This window comes from Dendropsophus ebraccatus, chromosome 4 (assembly GCF_027789765.1).
Source record: "Dendropsophus ebraccatus isolate aDenEbr1 chromosome 4, aDenEbr1.pat, whole genome shotgun sequence".
NCBI lineage: Eukaryota > Metazoa > Chordata > Amphibia > Anura > Hylidae > Dendropsophus > Dendropsophus ebraccatus.
In genome coordinates this window covers 48,915,293-48,942,215 of record NC_091457.1, presented here as the reverse complement: position 1 = coordinate 48,942,215, position 26,923 = coordinate 48,915,293, and the positions used below count along the sequence as shown (strand labels likewise).

At 40.4% G+C, this 26,923-nt stretch overlaps 1 protein-coding gene across 1 annotated transcript in view; it reads left to right on the top strand.

Annotated features, from left to right (window-relative positions):
- The window catches only part of BDNF (brain derived neurotrophic factor), a 37,765-nt gene extending 11,067 nt beyond the window's left edge, over nt 1-26,698 (top strand). Inside the window, exon 2 of the mRNA XM_069968367.1 lies at nt 25,874-26,698. Within this exon, the coding sequence (XP_069824468.1) occupies nt 25,895-26,641 (747 nt within the window). The 5' untranslated portion in view covers nt 25,874-25,894 and the 3' untranslated portion in view covers nt 26,642-26,698. The remainder of the gene's footprint in view (nt 1-25,873) is intronic.
- Nucleotides 26,699-26,923: the final 225 nt, after the last annotated feature.

The following is a 26,923-nucleotide window of genomic DNA, read 5'->3' as shown; positions in this document are numbered from 1 at the left end:
TAAATAAAGTCCATTATCTTTAAAATACCAGATGTTATTTGCAGAATGATGGCCATTGTTAAGAAAGACGGCCGTCATTTTCAGAGAGTGAACCTAGCCTTAAAGTGATACTGTCACCCCCCTTACTTTCTCTGCACCATCCACAAGCTTAGAGGCTGCACATTAGATATATACCAGTATAAAACTTGTCTGTGTCTTCTTTCTGCTCTAAAATCCCTTCATTTCATCAGTGGACAGTGTCCCCTTGCCGGGAGATGGGGCCACACTGCCATAAAGCCCAACGTAGGTGACAATGTTGGCCAATGAAATAAAATGAGATTAAAGGGGGGGGGGGTGACAGTGTCACTTCAACTTGCTGATTTGGGGGAAGCTGCAGTGCTTGCCTTAAAAAAGAAGGGGCTGATCTTTTTAAGCGTCGCTGGAAACGCTCCTTTGACCAATAATTATTATCCGATTATAATCGGACTGTGTAAAAGTGTCAGCGATCAGCCGACTTCAGCTCATCAACTGATCACATCTTTTGTGTGACTACAAAATTTATTGCTATGGGTTGCACATCTCCTTGTGTAAATGGCAGAATGTTTACGTGGCTGCACAAATGATCCAGTGATCGTTTGTGCGGCCCAGCCCTGCATTTGATCATGCCTTCTGAACAAGCTTGCATCCCTGCATGGCCCCCATATCAGTTAAAGTGTAAACGTTGTACATAACCTGAATAGCAGTGGGGTGTGCATGGAAAACAAGGCCTCTGCAACTATTTAAAGGAGTTATTCCAAGATTTATTACTTTTATATCTACATTCAGGCTGGGTTCACACTACGTATATTTCAGTCAGTATTGTGGTCCTCATATTGCAACCAAAACCAGGAGTGGATTAAAACACGCAGAAAGGATCTGTTCACACAATGTTGAAATTGAGTGGATGGCCGCCATTTAATGGCAAATATTTGCTGTTATTTTAAAACAACGGCTGTTGTATTGAAATAATGGCAGTTATTTACTGTTATATGGCAGCCATCCACTCAATTTTAACATTGTGTGAACAGAGCCTTTCTGTGTTTTTAATCTACTCCTGGTTTTGCTCCATTCACTCTTTGGGGCTGACAGAGACAACCAAGCTATCATGGGATAACAGCTTTAAATCTAACCATCAATGACTGTTCCAATAAACAGATCCCCACTGAGAGACTCTCTATGGCAAATCCTAAATTAAGAATGTTTGCATAGGAACATACAAAGACATTGGGGTCAAAACCAGAAACTGCCCCCCCTCCCCCAACAGAGAAATGCTTAAAAATGCAGCTTAAAGGGGTTATTCAGACTCGTAAACATTCTTCCAGAAACAGCGCCATGCTTGTCCTCAGTTTGGGGATGGTTTTGCAGCTCAGTTCAATTGAAGTGAATGGCACTGAGCTGTAATACCATACACAACCTGAGGACAGGGGTGGTGCTATTTTGCAATAAAAGTAGCCATGTTTTTTTTTATGCTAGATAACTCTTTCAACCTCATTAAATTTTCAACTTGAATGAAACATACTTTTTGAGAGTTCAGTGTCAACTAAATGCTTGAATTTAGTGACTTTTCTACATATTAGACTGTTAATGATAGTCTTATGGCTCATCCATGTAGTTATCAAACAAGAAGTACTCCTAGCAACTGACAATTAGCTTCCAGCTCTCCGGCCTGCACAATAACAGGGACATCTTTTAGAGTGCATTTTGTTACCGAGCCGGCCATCCTGCTGAGACTCTGTCAGGATTCTTAATTGCACTTTCCTATAAATTAACGTGTCCGGCCACGCTTCATTCACACATGTGACAGCATTAATTGCAATTACCCATTTGACTCTGTAGAGAATCTCCGGCTAGCTTTACATTCTTTGGCTGGGCCCATTGTGTGTCCTATAACTTGCACTGTACAGATAGATGCTACATAATAAACCTGGGCAGTGGAATTATTCAAATACATTTTTTTTTTTCGAAACCAGGGTTTGTTGCACATTATGAATGTTTGGCGCTTCCATGGTAACAGCATTCTCGTCTGTGTGTCAAATTAAAGTGTAATCTAGGCATCTCTAATTGATACAGCTGTCATGAGATAAGCCATGTAGTAGCGCCAGAAGAAAGGATGGAGACCACACTAATACATTTCATGCTCTAGTGGCAGCTGAGATAATCTAGAAGTTAGATATTTGTGGCAAGATAATTTTCTCCTTATTAGAGAAGAATTCCAGGCAAGATAAATATTTCAATAACACCCCCCCACACACACACACACACCATATTGACCATATTGATTTTATATTTTTAGGATGCCCGGTACTAGTTCTGTGTAATCTATTGATGTTTATTTCCCATGGGGAGGATATAATATGTTTGACTTAATGCAATGATCCATAGACTTTTCATGATGAGCTATTTAGGGATTCCAAAGTATAATCCACCTTAAGATTCCATCCCTCCACGTTTTGTAACAATGGGAAAAATGTGGGAATATTCATAGTTGTTGGTGTCTGGAAAATGTATCCAATGTTGAATGGAAGTCAGGATTTGCTTGACTCTTTTTTTATGTGTGACAAAAGCTTAAAGTTAGAAGGTTGACCTTTAGGTGGTTATTTGAATCTCATTTAGATTGGGAACATGATACTTGACAACAATCAAAATTTTTGTAGGACAGTCCTTGAAAACAGGCCATGAATTAGTGGTGTTTAGGTAAACCCAATCCAAATTGGGTTTTGGGGTGTTTGAAAGTAATGAGTAAAGTGTTGCTGTCACAAAAAAAAAAAAACCTTTGAAATTTCAATAAATTTTTGATTGGCTGGCGTCTGGACATTCAAACCCATATCAATGGGTAGAAAGTATGGGGAGAACACTTAGCAAGGTACTTCTCTTCCCATCTAGAAAGTACGTCTCCTGCATTGAGTGAGACAGTGAGACAGAGAGAGAAGTGCGTAGCTAAGTGCTTCTCCTGCAACCTACACCCACAAACCTACTGACTAAAACTTCTGTCAAAAGTTATTACTTAAAGTAAACCTATTGTTATAAAAAAAATAAATTTTTAAATATCAAAAGTATTGATCGGTCCAGGTCTGAGTTTTCAGACCCGTACCAATCGGGAGATAGAGCAGCTGCAGCACGTCCTCTCTCCGCTCTGATTTGGCTTATAATTGGCTCCAATGGAGCCCGACTCTTTTTTTTTAACTGACTTTTTAACTCGCTGCAGCTGTTGTCCTCTCCCCGCTCTATCTCCCGATTGTTACGGAGACGTTAGAACCGGACCGATCAAAATTTTTGACATGTCTCTTTGACATGTATGAAGTTATTATTTAAGTGAATGACACTTTAAATGTTCTCGGCATACTGAGAATGTGCAGGACGGAGAAACGCTCCTTCCTCTTTGCATTCTCTGCGGTTAGGCAAATTCCAAAAAGAGAACAGATGGATCATCCAACAAGGCAAAAAGAGTCTGACAGTAAAAATGCTCAGACCTTTTATCTATGTACCAAAATGCTGTTTTTATTGTGGAAATAATGGATGTTGAATGGGTTATTTCAAGCACAAGCTCTTTTTTTTTTTACCTTTCCAACTTCATGAAGGTAAGTTATGTGGGATTAACCACTATAACTAGAGATGAGTGAACCTCGAGCACAATCGGTTCTCCCAAACCCGAATGTGCAGCATTTGATTACCAGTGGCTGAAGAAGTTGGGTGTAGCCCTAAGGCTGCCTGGAAAACAGGGATACAGCCATAGGCCATAGACTGTATGAATGTTTTCCAGGACTCCCTAGGGCTGCATTCAACTTCTGCCACCAGTAAGTGTGTTTGAGATTCACTTATCTCTAGCTGTAACCCATACCATTATTAAGAACAGGGGATCTGAAATCTTTAGTATTTAATACTTTCATTCATAGTAAATAGAAGCAATAAACATTTGTCTTTGGCCAAAAACAGAGAGGTGGAGCCCCTCTTTCTCATCAGTACTAGAGGTCAGACTCCCCCCCCCCCCAACTTACACTTATGACCTATATGATTAAAAGGTCACAAAATCATAAGACAATACCTTTAATGTTATAGAATCCCTTCTGGCAAAATGGATTTTTGCACTGTGCCTTGCGCAGAGCCTGAGGGCTTGACACAGGGATCCTCTCTTTGGTATTAGTCGAATCCCTATGTCGTGCACTGCCCCCTTAGGCCCCGCTCTAGGCATAACACTATGCATTAGTTGTGCTTCGTGTGTTTTTAAAGAAAGCTGCTATAGAAAATGCTTTATAAAAAGGTAGTAAAAACAGGGATTGACACCGTATGTAAAATTAACCAGCCGCAGCAGAATGCTTGAATGGATTAGAATCTTGCAAAACAGAGGGAGGAGGTGGTTATATCGTAATTTACTAGTCAAAGTTGAACCTAGTGAACTTATGGAAAAACATTGAGGTCTACACATGGCATGTATATACAGTAGCAGTATGTGGGACATTCAGCCGATAATCTGCCTTGATTTATTTTGCCCTATCATCTATCTTACACCCTTTTGGCAGCAAAGCACCATGGTTGGCCAGTTGTTGAATATACACTATAGGCTGCTTCTTGTATTACACAGTGGCGTAACTAGATTGTACTGGGCCCATGCCATAACTTTTAAATGCCCCTCACACACTTGAGTTATCCAGATCAGACCAGTTCAAACAAAAAATGTTTTACTTGTTCTTGGTTTCTTGTCTTCAGGTCATTGCACACAGGCCCTAATTGTTGCCTTGTGGGCCCTCACCACAGGTCCCAGTGCTTGCCACATAAGGAAGTATATATACAGTGAAACACACAGCTCCCTGACGCTATTTAGCTGCACATAATTCACGGATCATAGGTCAGGACCCTGTATGCACCATGGCACACAGACATGCAGCAGCTGCTATGACCCCAATAGTTATGCCACTGCAGTTCAGTCCTATTTAGGGGAGCTTCTGCAATGAGGCGAAATGAGCATTCCGCCGCACGCAACAGATCCTGTGGTCCTGGAGGGTACGGCATAATGTTCCCCCTGCTGTCATTTTAATTAAGTTTCACTTAACAAAAATGACAGCAGCCACTGCCTTGCATCTGCTCACCTGTCGTGCCGCAGCTGTCCCACCACCCATGCTCAACGCCGTCCCCATGTCCCACCGGGCTCCACCCACGACGTTACCCAGCAGCATTCATCACCCCTTGCTCCTCACTCTGGGCTGTGGTGAGTACCTGAGGTCGCGCCACAGTGGTTGGGTCGCCGAGAAGGGGAGGGTTGCTTGTGACTTGGGCGGTTAAGCTTGTTGCAGGCACGTGTGGGGAAGGGGGGGGGTGATAGGGGGCACTAGTGATGGGGTCAGAATCGGCTCTTGTCCTATCCATCTGAAATGGACAAAACTTTAATATCAAACACAGGCAATATGCAAGTTATCACTTTTTTCTAGAGAAAAATAAAGAAATAAAGTTTATTTTCTAGTTTCCTACCAGACATATAGGATATTTAGGGTTAAAATGGCGGCAAACAAAGTTACCAAGACAGAACATAAGAAGTACCAGCGACTGTGTTAAAAAATTCAGAAGGTTGACTCAACCTACTTTAATGGGGGCCTGCATGCAGTTCATGAATTTACAGGACCCAGGGACCTGAACCTTTAGTTACTCAATCCGACCAACATACCCCTAGCAGTATATAAATGAATGACTTGTAGACAATGTGAAACTCTTTTCACAAAACCACTAGGATGTCAATTACAATCAAGCTCGGTTCAACAATCCTACAGCATCTGTATCACATAACACAAGCACTGTTCTAGCAGAGGTACCAGATAACAAGCTGTAAATAATTCAGACCCTGGTTTGGACAAACAAAACATGAACCTCTCTATTTTAATTTTATTTCCAAGGTGAAGTGGGGATTTGCACCTTGCGGACCTGCTGCTGATAGTCTAGGGCTTTATTTAGAGACATTTTGCAGATATTATTCATGTGATCGATTTTATACATTGTCTGCTAATAAAAGTCGGACATGGCGGCAGGTAATATTTATTAATAATGTATTCTCTCCTATGACTTGTTAGTCTGTGTTCACATCATATTTCAACATTACATTATATTATATGTGCAATAAAAGCTCCAGGCACAAATGTTTGACCCAACTTTTGAGTGTTCCTTAGCAATATGTAGGTTCATTGGCATACCCATCTCTCTCTCTCTCTCTCTCTCTCTCTTTATATATATATATATATATATATATATATATATATATATATATATATATATATATTAGATTATTGGAGATGGACTTCTTCTGACTCTGAAGAAAATTGGCTTTTGCTTTCCATTGATTTAATATAGCAGGACAATGTGTTGAACTGGATGGACATGTCTTTTTTTCCACCTTCCAAATAATGTTACTAGATACTGCTCACATACAATATTCAATCAGTGGGTTCGGATCACTAGTACCCACACCTCAGATCGCTACACCAATCCCTATTCCCTACAGCTGGGGGGTCAATGACCACTTATAGGATCTCCACTGATCAGCCTTTTAGTCTAATCCCAGTTTAATATCTGTCCTCCTATTCCATACCTATAGCTTTCCATTTTAGTTATTTCCTGACATGTTAATCCAGAGCCATTGGGGCTGCACTGTAATGCACTTTAACCCACCCAGGCCTGCTGAGAAATGTATATAGCCCATCAACAGCAGTGATAGTGCTTAATGTTTGATGCATAAGTGCTGCTTATAGTAGCATACATTTCCATTATAACCAGGGCTGGATTTTGTAATGACATCTCAGGAGATAATAAAAAGTATAATTCCCTTTTTACATAATGATATGGATAAAGGACAGGACACCAAACCTTCGTAGTATTTTTGCATATCACGATGTCCTGAGACTCTCAGCACCTAGACAAGCAGGTTATCCAGCACAGCTCACCCTTAGGGTCCTATTCCACGGGCCGAGGAGGGCCCGATCAACTATGTAAACAAGCGCCGATCTGCTAGATTGCCGCTCGTTTACTGGGCCTATTCCACGGCCCGATGATCGTTGAGCGAGGACTGCAGGGACATCGTTACCGATGTCCTTGCAGCCCTTGCAGCATCATACATTACCTGTCCAGGCTTCTTCTCCGCGCTGTCTTCATCCCCGGGTCCCGCGCGCTCTATCTTCAGAATGGCCGGTCAGCTGACAGGCCACACTCAGCCAATCACAGGCCGCGGCGGTCCCGGCCTGTGATTGGCTAAGCGCTCCGTCAGCTGACCGGTCATTTTGAAGATAGAGCGTGTGGGACCCGGGGATGAAGACAGCGCAGAGAAGAAGCCTGGACAGGTAATGTATGCTGCTGCTGCTGTCAAATCGATGCGCGGTGGGGGAACGATGATTTTAGGTCTGGCCCTAAATGAACGATCAGCCGATGACACAATCATCGGCTGATCGTTCTCTCTATTTCCCCGAACGATAATCGGCCGAATCGGGCCAAATGGGATTATCGTTACTGTGGAATAGGGCCCTTAGTCTACAGCCCAGGAAAAGCACAGCAAAGAAAATCACCTAATGCTTTCTTATACGCTCACATAATGGTGGGAGATGGCATTTCGTATCTAAACTCCTACTCCTATCTCTAATAACTGCAAATGGTCAATGTGTGTAGGATAATTTTCAATTCAGCTCTAACAATGGCTTAAATCTGACCTTTGGATCTTCCTAAGAGCTTTAGAAATTGAAAGGTTCCTGTCTGATAAATTGCTTAATTTATAATCCCGCTTTCACACTACCTCCAGTCTTCTTACCTACGAGCTCTTCTTAATGATTATATGTCATTTTTTAATTATTAATCACAATAATAAAGATCACTATTTTACTGCTAGAGAGACCTTAGATCACTCTTACATTGACCAGAATGAATATATAGCACAATATATATGTGAGGACTTTTATTTAAAGTATTGCAGGGAACCATGACAATGGATGCTCTATTTATGTACAGTATGTACTTTATATGGAGAAGAAGGCTAAGGGTGAATGTTTAACTGGTTGTCAATATACAGCAGTCCAAGGGGGACAATTCTTACTTATGCTATGACCAGGCTCAAATTGGCCCATCAGAGCACCAGAGGACCCACCAGTGGGCCCGGCAGGCCCTGACACCATAATGGATTCCAAAAACAACCCAGTCTGGAGACTTAACATTAGGTCTGTTGTGCATGAACTGGTACACTAATAATCTGTCTGACCTTAATGGGGTAGTTTAGGGGGGGGGGGGGGGAAAGCTGGTGCCATAAATTTACTTTTTATAAAAGAAAATCTAAAGTCTTCTAGTACTTATCGGCTGCTGTATGTCCTGCAGGAAGTGGTGTATTCTTTCCAGTCTGACACAGTGCTCTCTGCTGCCACCTCTGTCCATGACAGGAACTGTACAAAGCTGTGGTAAATTCCCATAGAAAACCTCTCCTTCTCTCCAGATTGGAAGTAATACCACTTTCTGCAGGACATACAGCAGCTAATAAGTACTGAAAGACTGGAGATTCTATAATAGAAGTAAATTATGAATCTCTGGTACTTTCTGGCTCCAGTTGATTTGAAAGAATTATTTGTATATATATATATATTTTTTTACTGAATTACCCCTTTAGGCTATGTTCAATTGCCTATGGCCTATGGCAACAACGGCCGTACTTTATGCGCCTGTGAACATTGCTTGTTTCTTTATGGGATCACGGCTGGAGTGCATACACATCGTATACGCTCCAGCCGGGATCTGTGCGGCGCCGCAAATAACTGACATGTCGGAAACCCTGTCAGTTCACACAGTGAAGCGAGTGGCTCCAGACGCTTGCTTCACTGTGTGCTATGGGAAGCTCTGATGCGGGCGCGCACTGATGCGCCTGCATCAGAGCTCTGCGGCCAGAAAGATAATCCGGTCGGTACCTAAGTACCGGCCAGGATGATCCTTGCTGAGACCGGCCGTTCTGTGATCCGGCCGGGGTCACAGAACGGCCGGTCCCTTACGTTTTGTGAACATAGCCTTAACCATGATAGAAAAATATATATCCATGTTACATATGGGTAAGATGGACGCTCAGCATAATTTCATTGGTTAGGCCGAAGAAACCTCTGCCTGATTCTGGGTAAAACACTCCAAAGCTCTTGCATTGGTGCCTTTACCTCTCTTGTAGACCCTCTAAAAGAAAAGAAACACAAACATAAAATTAGTGCCAGATCCCGGAACAGAGTTCAGTGGATCACATTGACTATAATCATGGTACCTATTATTTCTCAAGAAGAAATAGTGCTGCATGCTGTGCTATGTTGTTACTAACTGGGATATGACATGGGTCTGCTCTGTTGTCACAGCTCTTATAAATACATATTTGATTCTACTCAAAAGCAAAATGTGAAGTCATTAAGCTTCAACCTCCTCGCAGACACTCATCAAAGGCCCGAAAAGCACACAGAAACCAACTCACAAGAAAACAACAAACAAGCACCCAAATGTTTAGACAAGGATCAACATTTGGTTTGCACTTTTCTGGACTCGGCTGCCCACACTTCATTAGAATGAAGCTGGCACAGGCATGAAAATGTTTTTCTTTCCTGCCTTCCTGCTAAGGGAATGTTCTGTGTGTTGTTTTTTTTTACTGCTTGTTTGATTTAGACATGCAGCTCTCGTGAACGTCTGCCTAGGACACTAGACAAAGTAGGGAGCCTCTGCCTTTTGTTGTCTCTTGTAAAAATAAAACAAAAATTCCAAAGCATTTGGTGAGAAGATTTTAAAAAGAAGGAAAGCCGTACTTGTTTAGCAGTTGTTAGGAGATTTAAAAAGTTAGAAGCCTGAATCTGACTCATTCGTGTACATATTTATTTGGATATTAATTACGGCGAGCCTCCTTATTTACTCACTCCACAGTAGAATCTAAGTACCCAATCATTTAGAGTATTCCTGTTTGAAGTTCTTGCTTTTATTAACATTCAGCATCATATAGAAAAACTATTCTAAACTATTCAACATCTTGGTTGTCATGGGCTGTATCCATATTTTCCATGCGGTCCTCGGCCTGTATCCACCCTCTTCATAGGGCGGACAGACTGCGGAATCCGAACATCGATCATTTAGCTTTGTACGCAGCTTAACGAATCCCTCTTCTTCGCTCATCCATAACTGTGACCAAAAAGGGCTAGTTATGTTGCAAAACCATAATTGTTTTCACACCAGAGATATTATCATAAAAAAAACTAAATTGGAGAAATATAAGCCCCAGCCCAAAGGATTTAGCGAACCTCCACTTACTTTGTGGCTCATTTGCCAGGATTATTTTAGAAAAAGTGGAACTGCTGACAAGTATACAATAAAAAAGTCTTTACTGCACACTAATACATCTGTTAAAACTACTGAATCAGATGTGTCTTGACAACAACTAGGGGACACCTCACAGTTTAGAAGCACTAGTGTTAACCAAAAAGCAGGGGATAAAGCAAGGTAACAATAGGGGGTTCGGAGATTGTAATAATAGCCAAGCAATAGAGCCTGAGGTGTGCTAGTTAACACAGATATATGCTAAAAAGTGACATTTTCTCTGCTGAGAAAGCTTACTTGTCACAGAAGAAGACCCTTTTGGTCAACTGATTCATCAGTCCCCTTACTGTTAGGCCTTCATGAAATTGGAGACCCGCCGGTGACAGAGCATAGGTTGCCAACACTCAAGGTTGTACACTAGTCCAGAGTAGTACACTTGTCCAGCCCTGTTTCTTGTGTCCCCGTGAAACATTGTGGCTGGCTGGTTTCATCCTGTGTTAGAGAAGTGAGCTCAGACAGGCAATACAGATACAGCAGAGCCTATTGGATTGGTGGCTCTGTTTTTGTGGAGCACTGTGCTGTTGACGTATCATTACAAAATGCATAAACAAGAGCATGGACAACTGTCTATTGCCAAAGTACCTGCTCCTGTACTGTACTGAGAGGTGATGCATACCACCCACGTTATGCCACAATGTATCTTCATATATTATTACTGTACCATGAAGCTAGACTACACTATGTTTTGGACAAGAAACTCCTCAGTTGCAATACGTATGTAAGTCCTACTGTAGGTGTCATGTTGTGTGGAACCCAGCAGTTGTGTGACATCAGTCTTGGGAATGACAGGGACGACATACCAGTGTACAATCTGGGAAAATGACTTGACAGATTGCTGTTGGGTATGTATAAGGAGGACAAGAACACAGTCTTCATCTTCACCACTGAATGTGCCATCCTTTTTGAACAAGACCATATATCTCCTACTAAATCAACCTAGCTTTGTTTTGCAGTACATTCGTAAAAAATGCCCATTCATCTGCCGCACATTCATTTGTTTGGTGGGTCAAGGGGAGTAAACAACATCCAGCTCGAATGTCTATGGGAGCCTTATGGTGGCACTGCTAACACATTCTTTAGAGTAGATGGCCATAAGAAAAGGACCCAATATGGCGCTAGTCACTTGCACCCAAGAAATTGTAGAAATAAGTTAGCTGAATTGGAACAAACACATCTTCAACAGAAGGCATGAAATCCTTCTAGCCAAAAAGAATTGTATCCCAGCACTGTCTATGCTTGTTTTGTTTGTACATTACTTTGGCACACCATCTCATTTTAAGCAGACCATATTGATCATTATACACGAATCATGTTTTCATAAAAAAAAAACTTCTACTTGTTTTTATCAAACTTAATGTTCCTTAGTTTACCATTTATTCCCATCCATTAAAAAAGCCACCATATATATGTTACACGGAGCTCCACGTTTGTCTTTCTTTTGTTCTCCAACCTCTATTAGAGTAGAGGTTACATGCAGAGGACATATTTTTATATAGTAACTTAAAAATAACAAAGTCACTCTGAAAAATTGTGCTGGGAGTTAATTACCCCTAAAATAAATTACCCGTGAATAATTGAGCGCTTGCTAGTGGCAATCTTGCTATCTATCATATAGCTCTATATGGGATGTGACACATATGCAGGGAGTGTGGCAATGCCCCTGTTATGTGACATCTGTACATTAGAGGATGGTTACACATTGTGTTGTCAGATGGTGTTTTCAATCTTATATCCCTTGCTCAGTAGTCCATTACCGAAAATGCAGCTCTTGAATTTGCCATAAGACATTATAGAAAAAATATTCAGTTTCTTCTAAAAATATATTCAGGACTTGAAGACAAATATCATATCAATAGAACTTCTGACGTGTTATGTTGTTCTGGTGGCCACGAGTTTGGAACCCTCTCCAATTGAATTAATGAAGGTAAAAGGTGGCTAAACCTACTTGATGTTGTTCAGGGATTTCTATCATCATGGAGGCAGCTGTCCCTTCGCAGTCGCTTAGGGTGCCACATATTAAAGTTGTCAGCCAATGCTAGACTAGTAAATTCCCTAGTTTAAAAGGGTCCATATAAGTCACAGTCTACCTTTAAAACTTTACTAATAGTGAAATAATCAAAGAGTCCATCCCGGGACCTTTATTTGTCTTCCACATGTAAAACTAATCCATATTAGTTTTTTTACTACAGCACTTTGCATTTTTTACTACTGTAGTCTTCTCCACTGATTTACAATCAGGTTTACCTGTAACACTGTCTGATTTATTCTAATTCCACATGCACGCTAATCCTGAACCATTTAACATGCAGCCTTTGCCAACGCCTCAGCCGCCATGATAATTAAGCAAATTCATAATTGGGCATTTGTGCCCTAACGGGTTTTTTACTCCTCTCTTTGTGTTTGACATGCTAATTTGTTATTCTTGTCTAATTTCAGTTGTTGTACAACGTTCTTGCTTGAATGCTGCGTAAACCATAATTACTATCCAAGGGTCACTGAGCAATCTGCTTCCACAGAAATTAACCGTTACCTTGCATACTAAATATTTATGAGCCATGACAGCCGTATATAGCATCTTGTCTCAGGCAGATTTCCATAGTAACTGCTGACCGGCGCAGCTTTCTCCTGGAAAGTTGGATCTTCAGACGATGCTGATGCTAAGTAGAAACCATATCCCCCCCGCCCCTGTTGTTCTATCGCAATAACGGATGTTATTAATAGTAACTAAATACACCCAGTAAACTTTTCTTTTTCATTGGGGTCTTTGTACAGTGATGATGAGGGCTACGAGAATTTTCCATCACATGTGGTAGCAGCAAAAAGTTCGGGTAGTGAAACTTTTTTTTTCGATTTGTGATCATTGGGGGAGATTTATCGAACTGGTGTAAAGTAGAACAGGTCCAGTTGTGCCTAGCAACCAATCAGATTCAACTTTTCTTCCCTCACAGTCTATGGAAAATGAAAGGTGGAATCTGATTGGTTGCTAGGGGCAACTGAGCCAATTCTACTTTACACCAGTTTTATAAATCTCCCCTATTGTTTCCATTAGGATAGTATTGTTTTGTGTCTGGTGGTGGCAAAATGGCAGCTAGTCAGATCACTGCAGTTTTCTGTTCCCTGAAGCTGTTACAGCTGGTATGGGTATGTGGATGAGATACAGTTTAGGGCTATGTTCACACTACGTATATGTCCGGCCGCATATTTTTGCGGCCAGACATATACATGTTAAACTCCGGCCGGGAATTTACGCAAGTTGCGGCCGGCTACGTACGGACCGCGAACTTACCCCCGTAGTCTACTTACGCTTCCCGAGCGCCCTTTGTAGCAATCTGACAGCGGTCTTTTACTTGGAAATCTTCGGCTAGCCCCGAACACCCCACAGAACCTTTTGGATCGGCAAAGAAATGTGGAAAAATGAAGAAATCGCCATTACGTACGGGACCGCATGTTACGCTACGGGTGTAAGTTACGGCATTTTCATCCTCAAACAATGGTCTGGTTCATTTTTTATGGCGCCGTGTACGATCCAGGCGTAAGTTCGTACGTAGTGTGAACTGTGCAGCCGTACATCGTATACTTTCTATTGTACGCAAACTACGTAAATCTCCAGCCGCTTATTCACGGAACGCGCTACGTCCGGAGACTTACGTAGTGTGAAAATAGCCTAAATAGTGAAGAGTGGTGAAATCACTTAGTGAATTTCCAATCACTTATCATAGGTAAAAGCACCAGGAACTCTATGGGAGAAAAGTTTCCCAACAAGTAAATGCTCCTCAAATGGTGGCCCATTGCATTTCTATATTAGCTGTTGTTTGTATAGCACCAACATATGGCACAGTACTGTACAGAGATTATAATCACCCATATAACTGTGAGGAAAAGAAAGGAGGTTCTCCGACTCTGGACGTTTGTAAAAATAATACACTGTATTTCATTGGATCAGATTAAAAAGCTAATAGGCCTCATGAAATAAAACAGAAAGAACATTTGTTCAAAATGTGTTGGTGTCACATTTATGCCATGACGCCTAATAGATTTTTAATGTGGTTGAATAAAGGATATTAGTGTTACATACATCTGGAGACGGGGGACTCCCTTTCCCTCACACTGAATGCATTGGGAGTTGGCCGGTTCAGAAATGAGCCCCTTACAATATGGTCGCTCATCACAGGTGGCTCCTTTAGTTTCATGGTGACTGTCACTGACATTTGTGATAAAACAAGGACTAGTCAGGCTGACTACACTGCAGGGGACTGAATGAGTGAAGCCTGACTCATTGTAGAGAAAACTGGCTGGTGGAAATGCTGCTTTGTCATACAGTTATTTCTCATAACTATGATAAAAAAAGATCCTTTCGCTTAATAATAAAACTGTTTGTCGTTGGTTTTCAGGAATTTATTTTCTATCTACGCCAACATGCTAAATAGCTCCATTGGCCATCATTACTTTTGGCCCGAAATAAACATAGACGGCGGTGCATGGATGGAGGACAATGCTTGTTGTATATATGACTTTCCTTCAGTCAGAGCTTATTACTATCCTTAGAGCTTCTGTTGTTTTTCAGTCAAGTCTATGCTAGCAATAGCTTGGAAATATTATATATACCACTTAGATGAATCGGAAATGGTTTAAAGATTTGAGGCATTGTCTAAAACTCTTAGACCCCAATGTCATTTTGATTCCTAACCTTCCACCTCCGATGTGTTATTTATAGTACTGGTGTTTTCCTATGTGACAGAGAGGCCTTTGGGCTCCTTCAGACACCATGGACCAGGTGCGACTACTACCACATCCTCCCTGACATTTGTGCTGCTGCTTAAAATGAATAGGGCAAACCCGTATCACATACAGTGGACAAAAGTGGTGAATTTCCTGTAAGAAAGCAAATATAAAAATTAGGAATTCTCAGTAATTGATAATGTTTTGTGACGAACTGAAACAATGGCAAAGAGCAAGCGTTACGGACTGTCTAGGTCTCCTTATCAGACATGATTTAATACAATATCTGAAGAGTCACACATTTATACATGGAAGGACATAGGAATATGAAGGGGGAGAGGAATTTATCAAGACCAACATAGCCCACCCCACGCTCCCTGCGTGCGCCTTTTAGTAAATCCGGAAGTTTTGTGGCTGACGCTAGCTGGCTGTTGCTAGCAAGTGTAAATGAGACGTGGGAGGAGGCCCCGTTTTTCCATGCCCCCTGCCCCCCCATCAGGCTAGTGGGGCGTACGTCGGGGAAAAGGCACTCAGTTTGTATGTGGGGTGCACCTTGATGAATTCCCCCTATTTAGATTAATAAGATGTGATGCAAAGGAGAAGCATCAATACTAGAAGGGCAGTTAACAGCTGAAACAGTAAATAGATCATTTAGCATAGAAGTGTAAAAGTGTTTCCTGTCCTTTGAGTTGAGATCTGGTCCTTGTGATACCCAACAGATAAGCACAGAGCTTGGGGTAAGTTCTTGTAGTCCTGGTGTGCATTGGGAATTTATATCTTGCCCATGGTCAGTATTCATGGCTGGGTTTATATTAGAGAAGAGCAAACTTGCAGAAAGTTTAGATTCACCTTTTCCAGGAAGCAGGATTCAAATGTCAATCGTTCTTGTTCTTGCAAACCTGAACTTTCTGCAAGTTTGCTCATCTCTAGTGTACATCCTTTCATATGTAACTATTGTTGAGAACACTTAGATTTTGACAATATTGAGATTAGAGGGCTTTCAATAAGAAAGCCAATAACACATTGTAACGAGCACGGGACGCCGCCGCAGCCCTGACACACATCCACAGATGTATTTTTGGGGTGACTACCAGAGATATTCAATGGTTTCCGTGTTAATTTTTTTAAATTGTAAGAACCCATATTTGATATTTTATTGGCTCCTACAATTTGATTTTTGATAGTAACTCTGATTAGGAGATGCCTTGTTGAGGTTACCAAGGTGTTTGTCCCTATCTGTATGAAATCTAACATATGTGATGACTTGAATGAAGACAATGGAGTTTTATATGTATTGGATAAAAACTGAGGTGTGTTAGACACTCATTTGGCTTATAGTACAGTCATTCTGCATCCTGATGTGGGTGTTCACAATGTTTATTTCACACTGTAGGCATCACATAGACCAAATCTTATGCCACACCAATCTTTATACCCCCTATCTATGAATTATTTACTGTACAGACAGAGATATATAGTCTATAAAGCATATACTATGTTTATGTATTACTTTTTAGGTATAAGCTTTGTGTATCCTTTATTATGTCGTTTTCTGCCGTGTTGTTTGTGACTATAAAAATATTTCATCACTTCCATGTGTGAATATTTGAAATGCAAATACATGACCAGTCTGGGATCTGGGCTCTTTTGCTTACCGCAGATATGTTTTTTTCTTCTCTTAAAACAACGGATACAGTGATCAGCCAGAACTTTAAAACCACTGACGGGTGAAAGGAATAATATTGATTAGGCAGCAAGTAAACAAAAGGGCAGTTTTTGGCTATGTTCTTTAGAACAGGCGTTAAAATAATGTACATGTCTATTATTTTAGGAAGCTGTTCAATGAACAGTGTCCGGAAATAGCTGTTCACACAATGTAAAGTGCGGCAGTCAATGGCTAATTGATTAGCAATTTAACAGTGTCCGTTGCTATGCAATGGTTGCTGTAAACCAAGTGTAAACAAAGCCATTGTGGGGCATTTCTGGTTGGTAGTGGCAAGTATCTACCAAAAACCACAAAGAAGAGCAACTAGGCATGGGCTCATGATAGCTAAAGGCTTATTAATGTGTATGGGGAATGAAGGCTGACTCTTTTGGTCTGATACCAATGGAGAGCTAATGTAGCCCAAATTGTTGAAAAGTTAATGCTGGCTATTATAGAATGGTATTCAGAACACACACAGCACATAGCAGCCTGTTTTGATTGAGGCTGTAGCCTGAACAGCTGTATTACGTGTGTCTTTAAATCATGTGGATGGCTGGGTGCATGTACATCATTTATGTGGAGAAAGGATGGCATGGGGGAATGAAGACAAGCCAACAGAGGCAGTGTGATGCTCCAGGCAATGTTTTCCCGAGAAACCTATCGCCCTGACACATACCAAGCATTGTTGAGAACAAAGTATATCAATGCCTTCATGGCAATGGTATTCTCTAATGGAAGTGGCCTCTTTCAGCATGATAATACTCCCTTACACACTGCAAAAATTGTTAGGGAAGGGGTTGAGGAGCTTGAAAAAGAATTCAATGTGTAGACTTGACCTTCAAATTCCCCAAATCCCAATCTGATTGATCATCTGTATGATGTGCAGGAAAAACAATAATGATCCATGGAGGATCCTCCTTGCTACCTACAGGACTTAAAGCATCTGTTGCTAATGTCTTAGTACCAGATACCACAGGACACCTTAAGAGGTCTTGCGCAGTCTATCCCTTGGAGCTGAGCTGTGTGGTGGCAAGAAGGTGACCTACAGGCTAATAGGCAAGAGGCGTTAATGTTGTGGCTTATCAATATATACCCTACTTGTTCTCCTGAACCCTTCAGAATATCTTGATGTCATCTAATCATGCATTATGAATTAGATCACAGATTATTAGATCACAGAGCGTTCCTAAATCCACCTGTAAAATTAGCTAACTGTCCATAATTTCCAGATTAGTCAGAAGCAATGCTCTTTCCTGGCAATTTTTTGTTCTTGTGCCACATCCCACATCTGTGAGTTGCTAGTAGCTTTACAGAGAATGTTGGTACATTTGTTGAGACTAGCTTTGTCACCAGATGAAAAAGGCAGCCATTTTGAACTAGTATGCTGCTTCTCAACTACACACTTCTGTTGTTTACGAAAGTTATGTAAAAGTTTTAAACTGAGTACTGTGAGTTGGTGCCAATGTCTCATGGATCCCTGCCATGCCCACCCATTGGATATTGAATATCATGATGTTGTAGCATACTGTCCAGCATAGCATTATATCCTTAGTGAATAAGACGAAGTGTTGGATCCGGCTGCTTTGAGCTGGATTGGAATTTAAATTCTAGTTATCGTTGATTTGGAATTGAATCAGATGTATGTATTCCCCATATAGTACATTTGCATGCATACCAGAAACGCGGTTTCTTTATTATATGATGGTCAGCTCTTGAGTCATGTCTGAGAGGAATACGATTTTATGAAATGGAGAAAAAAACAACCAATTAGTGATATAGTGAATGCCAGGACTGAAATACCTTGTTTATAATAAGAGAAATGATTGAGTGAGTGCCAATTTAAAATATATAGCGAGCAAATCAGGTTTGGGTTAATAATAATACAAGCCACTGAAATTATATAGATGGTTGGTTTAAAGGCAAATTGTGTAAATACCTAGGGCCCACATCTCCATTCCTGAATACTGCCCTAGACCACAAATAACCCTTCTACTACCCCAAGACAACCTGGTATTTTTTTAGGGGAGGAAAACTTTGCTTGTTGCCCAGTGCCTCTTTTTCTATAAAACTGACTATGTAGCCAAGAAAAAAATACAGGAAGCATTGTAGTTCCTTTCGTATACACTTGTTATCATGTTGCATAGTTCTTAGCTTGGCCGTCTTCCCAAGCAACTTATTTAACAAGAGGATTTTGTAAAACTTCAAATTTGGACATAAATAGTAGCCTTGAGAGTCTCTGAACCCAGTATTACAAGCTGTAAAATATTTAAACCATTGCGTGTATAAATAATAGGAATAAATCACATCCTCTGATGATAAAGCTGCAAGGGCCATTTAAGTGTAAGCTATAAAAAGGAGCATGGATATAACACAACCTTTTTATGGTTAATATAAGGTTAATGGGTTTCCAAAAATGCTTACATAACATCTGTGATAGGAAAAATTTATGAGTATTGCTTCATTCCACCTTTGACAGCCCTTAAGATTACCCATAAACCCACTCAAACTAGGCTATTTTCAGATATTACAGTGCAAAGCTGAATTTGTCTCATCTTCTTTTACTTCTTGCTTTTGGCATTGATTCATTAAACAGCTAAAAATAATACGAAATCCCAGTCTACATAGTCACAGGGTTCTACTTCTATAGTGCAACAACTGACTATGGTCCTAGTAAAGGTTCATTTACATAAGATCCAGTTGACCAAATAAAAAAATACTGTATTTATTTCCAAACATACTCTATGTGAACCCAACCCTTAGACCCTTGCTAATTCCCACAATTGTGTATACTGGACCTGAGCTCTTAGAGAGAAATACAATCTAGCTATTAATAGTACGTAAAGTACTATTTAAATACATCAATCATCAAACCAAACAAAAGCCTAAAATATACCATTAGTCATCAGGTTTACCAAACAAAAGCCTATAATATGCCATCAATCATCAGACCTTTCAAATAAAAACTTATATTATACCACCAATTATCCAAAGGAGATAATAAAAACACTATAATCAGATAATAAAAACACTATATGTGCCATTATCAATGAGACGTTTCAAGGGGGCATCCCCCTTTATTAGGTCGGATTTTTTACCAAATAATGTTTTAATTCTTATATTATAATGCGGTGAGTACAGTTCATCCCATACTGTACCAAGGCATGCTTATCAGTGACATCACATTGGGGGGACCCCTTTCTATATACCAACAAATACCAGACCTTCCAAACAAAAGACTGTATGATATCACCAACCACCAAACCTTCCAAGCAAAAGCCAATATTATACCACCGACCTCCAGGTGTAATGGTGAAATAGCATCATGTATCATTTTAAAAAATCAACTTGTGCTTACACAGTCCATTCCCTTTCTGACAGACAGTTGAAGGAGAAAGGAGCCCTCCTGTTTCCTTAAAGAGAATTTGTCACTAGGTTTATGTCACCTTAAATGAGGGCAACATAAACTAGTGACAGAAATGCAGAACAGATCGGTGTATTACTTACATTATTCTGTTCAGCCGTTCTCCTAATATGCAGGAGAATAAGATTCTTGCCACACCCCTCTCCCCGCCCTCCAGCTGCTGATTGACAGCTGACTGCCAATACATAGAATAGATAGATAACTGCCAATCAACATCTGGTAGGCAGAGTTTTCTGTTTCTCATGAATAATGAGGACTAATGGGCTCATGGACATAATGGAGAGGACTACTAATTGTCCAGGTTATTCAGGAGGATATCTCGGCTGCACAGAACAATGTAAGTGATAAATCATTCTGTCCAGCTTCTCTGTCACGAGTTTATGCTAACCTTAGATAGGACAACATAAACCTGCTGACAGAGTCTCTTTAAATGATGACCAATGACCATTGGAGGCCAAATATTTATGCATCACCATCCGTCTGACTTAAGTCCTCACTGACAAAATGCAGTGGATAAAAGTTTGGGCTTATTGCGCCACCATTACCCAGTATTGTAGTCAGATCTGACCTCTGAGGCCTATTCTTTTTCTGATAAATAATCGTTTTTTGATTTATTTTATATGACGCATCTATTTTTCGCTTTCCACACTGGGTACTGTACGCAGTTTGCATATAACTATAAATGCATGTCTCTGTTCTCGCTGTCCCTGGCACTGTTACTGAGGTGTAAGGCGTTCCACGCATGTTTTTAATATTTTGAAAGATAAAAATATCCCAAGCTCGCCAGATTTACATCAGTGAGTCAGTGATGCAGTCATTCTAAACAGTCAGGAAAAAATGTGCTCCTCAGACTTCAAAAACAAGGAGTTTTATCATAGGTTCTTTTCACACTTTGGATCCTTCAGTTCTGATTCTGAATCATTGCTCCCGATCTCTGTTTAGTAAGAGACATAAAGAAGAAACACTATGTTCAGCAGAGAGGGGTTAAGCACTGTCATATTAGACCGGCCCACAGGCTATTACTCACATAAAATGAGGGCATTGTTCCCCGGACAGCAAGACCATGTCGTCTTGTCAATACACCCACAGTGTGTAAAGTGACAGATTTGCCTCTTCATTTTTAGGTCATAATATCTTGTCCCCACAATAAGTAGCCTTATTGTATATCAGTCTGTACCATACACAACGTAATCAAAAGTATGCAGGGAGCTGAATATTTCGTCTATATGTGTTTGTTGAACATCTCATTTCAAGGTCAAAGTTGGTCGTCATTCTAAATCTATCCAGTTTTCGTTTCTTTTCACATTTAGTTTGGAAGCTAGGCTCAGTGTTTGACCTATGAAAGCTCTTAACACATATACTAAATATAGGCATCGAACCCTGTTCAACCAGTACATGGTATTACCAGCCAAGCCGGAATCTACTTCAATGGGAAAATTGACCCATCTGTAGAGTCCTTATACCATGTCACTACAGCGAAGGTTACTGGTTAGCATGTGATAGGCCAGTGATGTGTTCCTGAAGGAATTCTGTTTCTTCCTGTGGATACCACCAGCTGGCAGAGGGAGTGGCATCACGTGGCAGTGTTATATTGAGAGTTACTAAACTCTTTTGTATAACCTATTCCAGTTAGCATTAGGTAAGGCTTAAATAGCCACCTCCAGTAATAAGGAATGTCGGGTACATTTGGCCCTGTCATGAACCTGAATATTTCGGTGGCACATTTTTTACTGTAAAATCTACAAATGTTATACACATATACAGTATATGTCGAAGCCATGTTCTAAAAGAGATTATCTGTTACAAGTAAACAATACATCTCTCTTCATTATCTTATTATAAAGTGAATAGCCTAATGATATACCTTGCATTGGTAGCTAAAGGGCATCCACAATCTTTCCACATTATATACTATATATACTTCTTGGCCCAACCCCTCATTGACTTGCTGGCTTCTTTTTCTGGAGATCTGGAAGTTGGCTTTATTTCATCAATGTTCAAAACAAATCTGGGAACACTCTTTATCATAAAACCACCTGCTTAATGTTGGGTAGGACCCCATGTACAGCCAAAACACCTCTGACCATAGAGGCATAGAATCTGCAGCCTCTCTGAAAGTATCCTGTAGTATGTGGCACTAAGGTATCAGCAGATCCTTCAAACCCTGAAAATTGCAAGGTGAAGATTCCATTGATGTGGGCTCCATGACTCTGTGTCCTATAGGTACTAATCACTCTATACCTGGAAAGTGCTGCTTTGGGGATGCACTGACCTAATAGTTTAGTCATCATATAACAATGTCAGAGCTGTACAATTGTTATTTTTTTTCTGCTTCAAGCTTTAACAACTACTATTCGCTTGCTACCATATATATCACATCCCTTGATGGGTATCACTGTTATAGCCTCATCCATTTTCACTTCACCTGTCAGGTTTTAAAGTTATGGTGTTTATAAAATATAGACACCTTCCTATGTTTCAGGAAATATTGCATAGAAATACAACCTACAATCATTGGGATTAGAAGTTTTTTTTTTTTTTTTTTTTAACCTAAGCTAATGAATATTTCCACCTCCCTTGTAATAGGAATCGGCCTATACATATTTTGCATTGCTAAATATAGCTATACAGTGTCATCTACTTTCAACCCAAATTCTCTTTCTATTGTGTGTCTTGCATAAAGGAAACGACAATAGAAAAAGTGCTGGGGAATTCTCACATTCCACTATGATGTTCATGAAAGTGGATTTCTGAATGTGTTACTAGAGCTTTGATGCGGTTGCCTAGAAACATCTCCCATAATGCCCTTACAATGCTTTTTGCAGAATAAGAGAGCTCATTAAAAATTAAATCTCTATACCGCTTCTGACATGTAGCATTTGCTCCAGAAAGCTCTCAGGTTATCTCTTCCTGGTTATAAATCCTATGACAAATATTTGTGCCGTATTCGCCTTCTCTCCGATGAATAGGAAAGAAAGAGATATTCTGCTAGGGATATAATAATTATCGGTTGCAGGAGGTTTCTCTCAATAAATACAATGTTTCATCTTGTAGAAGGTTAGTAAGTAAACAGAAGATAATGGAATCAAGATTTGCCTTGTGCGAGTGGAAGGAAAATGTCATGTAACTGACGTGTGTGTCATCTTTTCAGGCTCGGATTCAGCACGACTTACATCTTTATCACAGACTCCTCTAAATGGAAAGCAATAATAGATTTCCAAATGCAATAGATACATAATAGCGTAATCTCTCAATGCAATGTCGATTTCATGAAGCATGAATTGGAGTGGATTCCCCTCCCCCAAACCACTTCATCACTGACAAAGACTAGACTTGAGATTCATGCAGGCGAGTGCATAGGAAATATATATTGCTGGCAGTAGCCAATGAGTTTCCAGAGTTTCCACTTTCTTACAGCAAGATGGAAAATTAAAGAGGTTTTTCCCATCGTTAAGATTTTCCATGACTCTATGATTAATGGGCACTTTCACTTAATGAAGCTAAGTTGTAGTTCTCTGCACAGCAAGGTGGCCAGGGGCCCGGTTGGGTCACAGAACAGCCAGTCTCTAAAAAGATCATCCCAGGTGGCACTGCCATACCGTCCGGATGACCTTTGCTGCCGCAGTGTTCTGCTGCTGGCGCATCCGTGCGCCCGCATCTGAACTCTCCACTGCACGCTATGTAGCGAGCGGCCGGAGCTGCTCCCTCCACAGTGTGCACTGACAGGCTTTTCTGTGGCAGCTATTCAATGAATAGCGGCTGCAGAAAACTGACATGTCAGTTGTTTGCGGCGCTAGGGATCGCGGCCGGAGCGTATACCATGTGTATACCTTCCGGCTGGGAACCCATAGACAGCAAGGTAACGTAAATTTTCGTAATAATCACAGCCGTGGTTTTAAGAAAATATATGTTGTATGAACATAGCCCTAAACTGACACTCCATACCTTTTATTCTAGCAAATAATGGATGTACCAAAGGTCTAACACCCCACCACCACCCTAGTGATGTGCCCTTTAAGGGGTTTTCTATGGGTTTTTTTTCTTAGCTTAGGCCATCAATATCTGATTGATAAGGATCCAACTCCCAATCAGTTAACTGTGCTTTGAAGTATACAGAGCTGTACCTGGTAGAAATTGACAAGGCCACAGTACTTTCATTAGTGTAACGGTGGGTGCTGGGTGGTGGCCCCCCATCAAACAGATATTGATGACCTAGACAGACGATCAACAAAAAAAAAATTAATTCTAAAAACCCCTTTAAAGCTGCAACTGGTTGGATTGGTTAAAGTGATTTTCCCAGTTTAGACTAATAGTTATGCACCGAACCTGAGCGACAAGGGGTGTGTTTATTGCACCAAACATTATCAACAGTAGTTGTGCTTATGACAATGAGTTGTGCTAATGATACTAAATCTTGGATTCAGGAGTTGGTTTATAGCACCGAGGGCCTTACAAATTGTATTTAAGGCGCCATACCTTGGCTCCCTTTTTTTTTAAACTACACCTGGGCTACAGGAGGTATGTTACAAATACAAACTTGAGCTTTAGGAGGTTTGTGTATAGCATCACAATTGGGCTGTAGGTTTATGATACCAATCCTGTGCTATAATATGTATGTATATGGCAGCCAGTTTCTGTAATGATAGGACCACTAAAACCCCACTATAATTCCATATTTTGCAAACAGGAAAACCTGGTAAGAAAGAGTGATCATCTCCAACTTCCTCCTAACAACTGGAAAATGACAATGATGGACAGAACATACTGTATCAATTTGCTGTTTTATCACTTTATAACACCTGTTCGTTATACACAGGTTTCCCATCGAATGATGATGTCTAAACTGGTGTGTGCAATAGCTACACTTTTATTTGTATGGCAAACAGAATTTTATGGGGAAACAAAATGGAACTATTATACCTTTTATACCTGTTCAGACAAAATTTTGTTTCACCAGACTACCATGTTTAATGGAATGGGAAGATTTTTAGTTTCTAAATTTAGTGTATATGTATTGGTGACTTTTACATGTAAAGCTGTTTATTGATGATTGCATTATGTATTATCACATAGTAAGGCTGGGTCCACACTACGTTTTTGCAACCCATTTTTTTTCATCCGTTTTTGCAAAAAAACAGATGGAAAAAATGGATGCATTTGTGTGCATCCATTTTGATCCCTTTTTCCATTGACTTCCATTATAAAAAGAAACCGATCAAAACGCATTTTTTTAATGTACACAAAAGTAAGGTCAGCTACAGTACTTTTTTGTGTACATTAAAAAAAACTGATGCATTTTGAGCTTTTTTTTCATAATGGAAGTCAATGGAAAAACGGATCAAAACGAATACACACAAATGCATCAGTTTTTTATATCCCTTTTTTCCAAAAACGTAGTGTCGACCCAGCCTAAGCAATGTAAATGTTGGTCACTATGTTGACTCGAAATAAAACCAAATAGTGCTTCTCTGCATGTATGGAAATCTATAAGATAATGCTGTCCCAAAATGTTACATCACTATTTGATAGAGAACCCATAAAATCCCAATGACATTCTCCTGCTGACTATCTTAGAACAAGAAAATTGGATTACAGATGTGTTATTCACTGGCTACAGTTGTTGTCATTCCCAATTCTAATCCCTGTATCATTTTGTTTTCTTTCCACAGTTCCATCAGGTGAGAAGAGTAATGACCATCCTTTTCCTTACTATGGTTATTTCATACTTCAGTTGCATGAAAGCTGCCCCTATGAAAGAAGCCAGTGTCAGAGGACAAAGTGGCCTGGCCTATCCGGGTCTTCGGACCCATGGTACTCTGGAGAGCATAGGTGGGCCAATGGGTAGTTCAAGAGGAGGTGGACTTCCATCCCTGACAGATACCTTTGAACATGTCATAGAAGAACTCCTAGAAGAGGAACAAAGCATAAGGCAAAGTGAGGAGAACAAGGACTCAGATATGTATTCATCAAGAGTTATGCTGAGCACTCAAGTGCCTTTGGAGCCCCCTTTGCTTTTTCTTCTCGAGGAGTATAAAAATTACCTGGATGCTGCAAACATGTCCATGAGGGTACGACGCCACTCAGACCCAGCCAGGCGTGGGGAATTGAGCGTATGTGACAGTATTAGCGAGTGGGTGACTGCAGCAGACAAGAAAACTGCGATAGATATGGCAGGTCAAACAGTTACTGTTCTTGAAAAAGTCCCAGTACCCAAGGGTCAACTGAAACAATATTTCTATGAGACCAAATGCAATCCTATGGGCTACATGAAGGAAGGTTGCAGGGGCATCGACAAGAGGTACTGGAACTCGCAATGCCGAACTACCCAGTCTTATGTGCGCGCTCTCACCATGGATAGCAAAAAAAAAGTTGGTTGGCGCTTTATAAGAATAGACACTTCTTGTGTATGCACACTGACCATTAAAAGAGGAAGATAGTGAAGTTGTCTTGTATAGATTATATTGAAAAGAAAATTATCTATTTGTATATATACATAACAGGGTAAATTATTCAGTAAAAGAAATATTTTATGGACTGCATGTATAAATGAAGTTTATACAGTACCGTGGTTCTACAAATCTATTTATTGAACATATCCATAACCTAAAGGAAAACAGAGTCCTCTGCGCACAATGTAGCCTGTACTCTGCTAGAGGGGCCAGGACCACATTGCTGTGCAATTATTCCTTGGCCCCTTTCGCAGTCCATGGGTTAAGAGA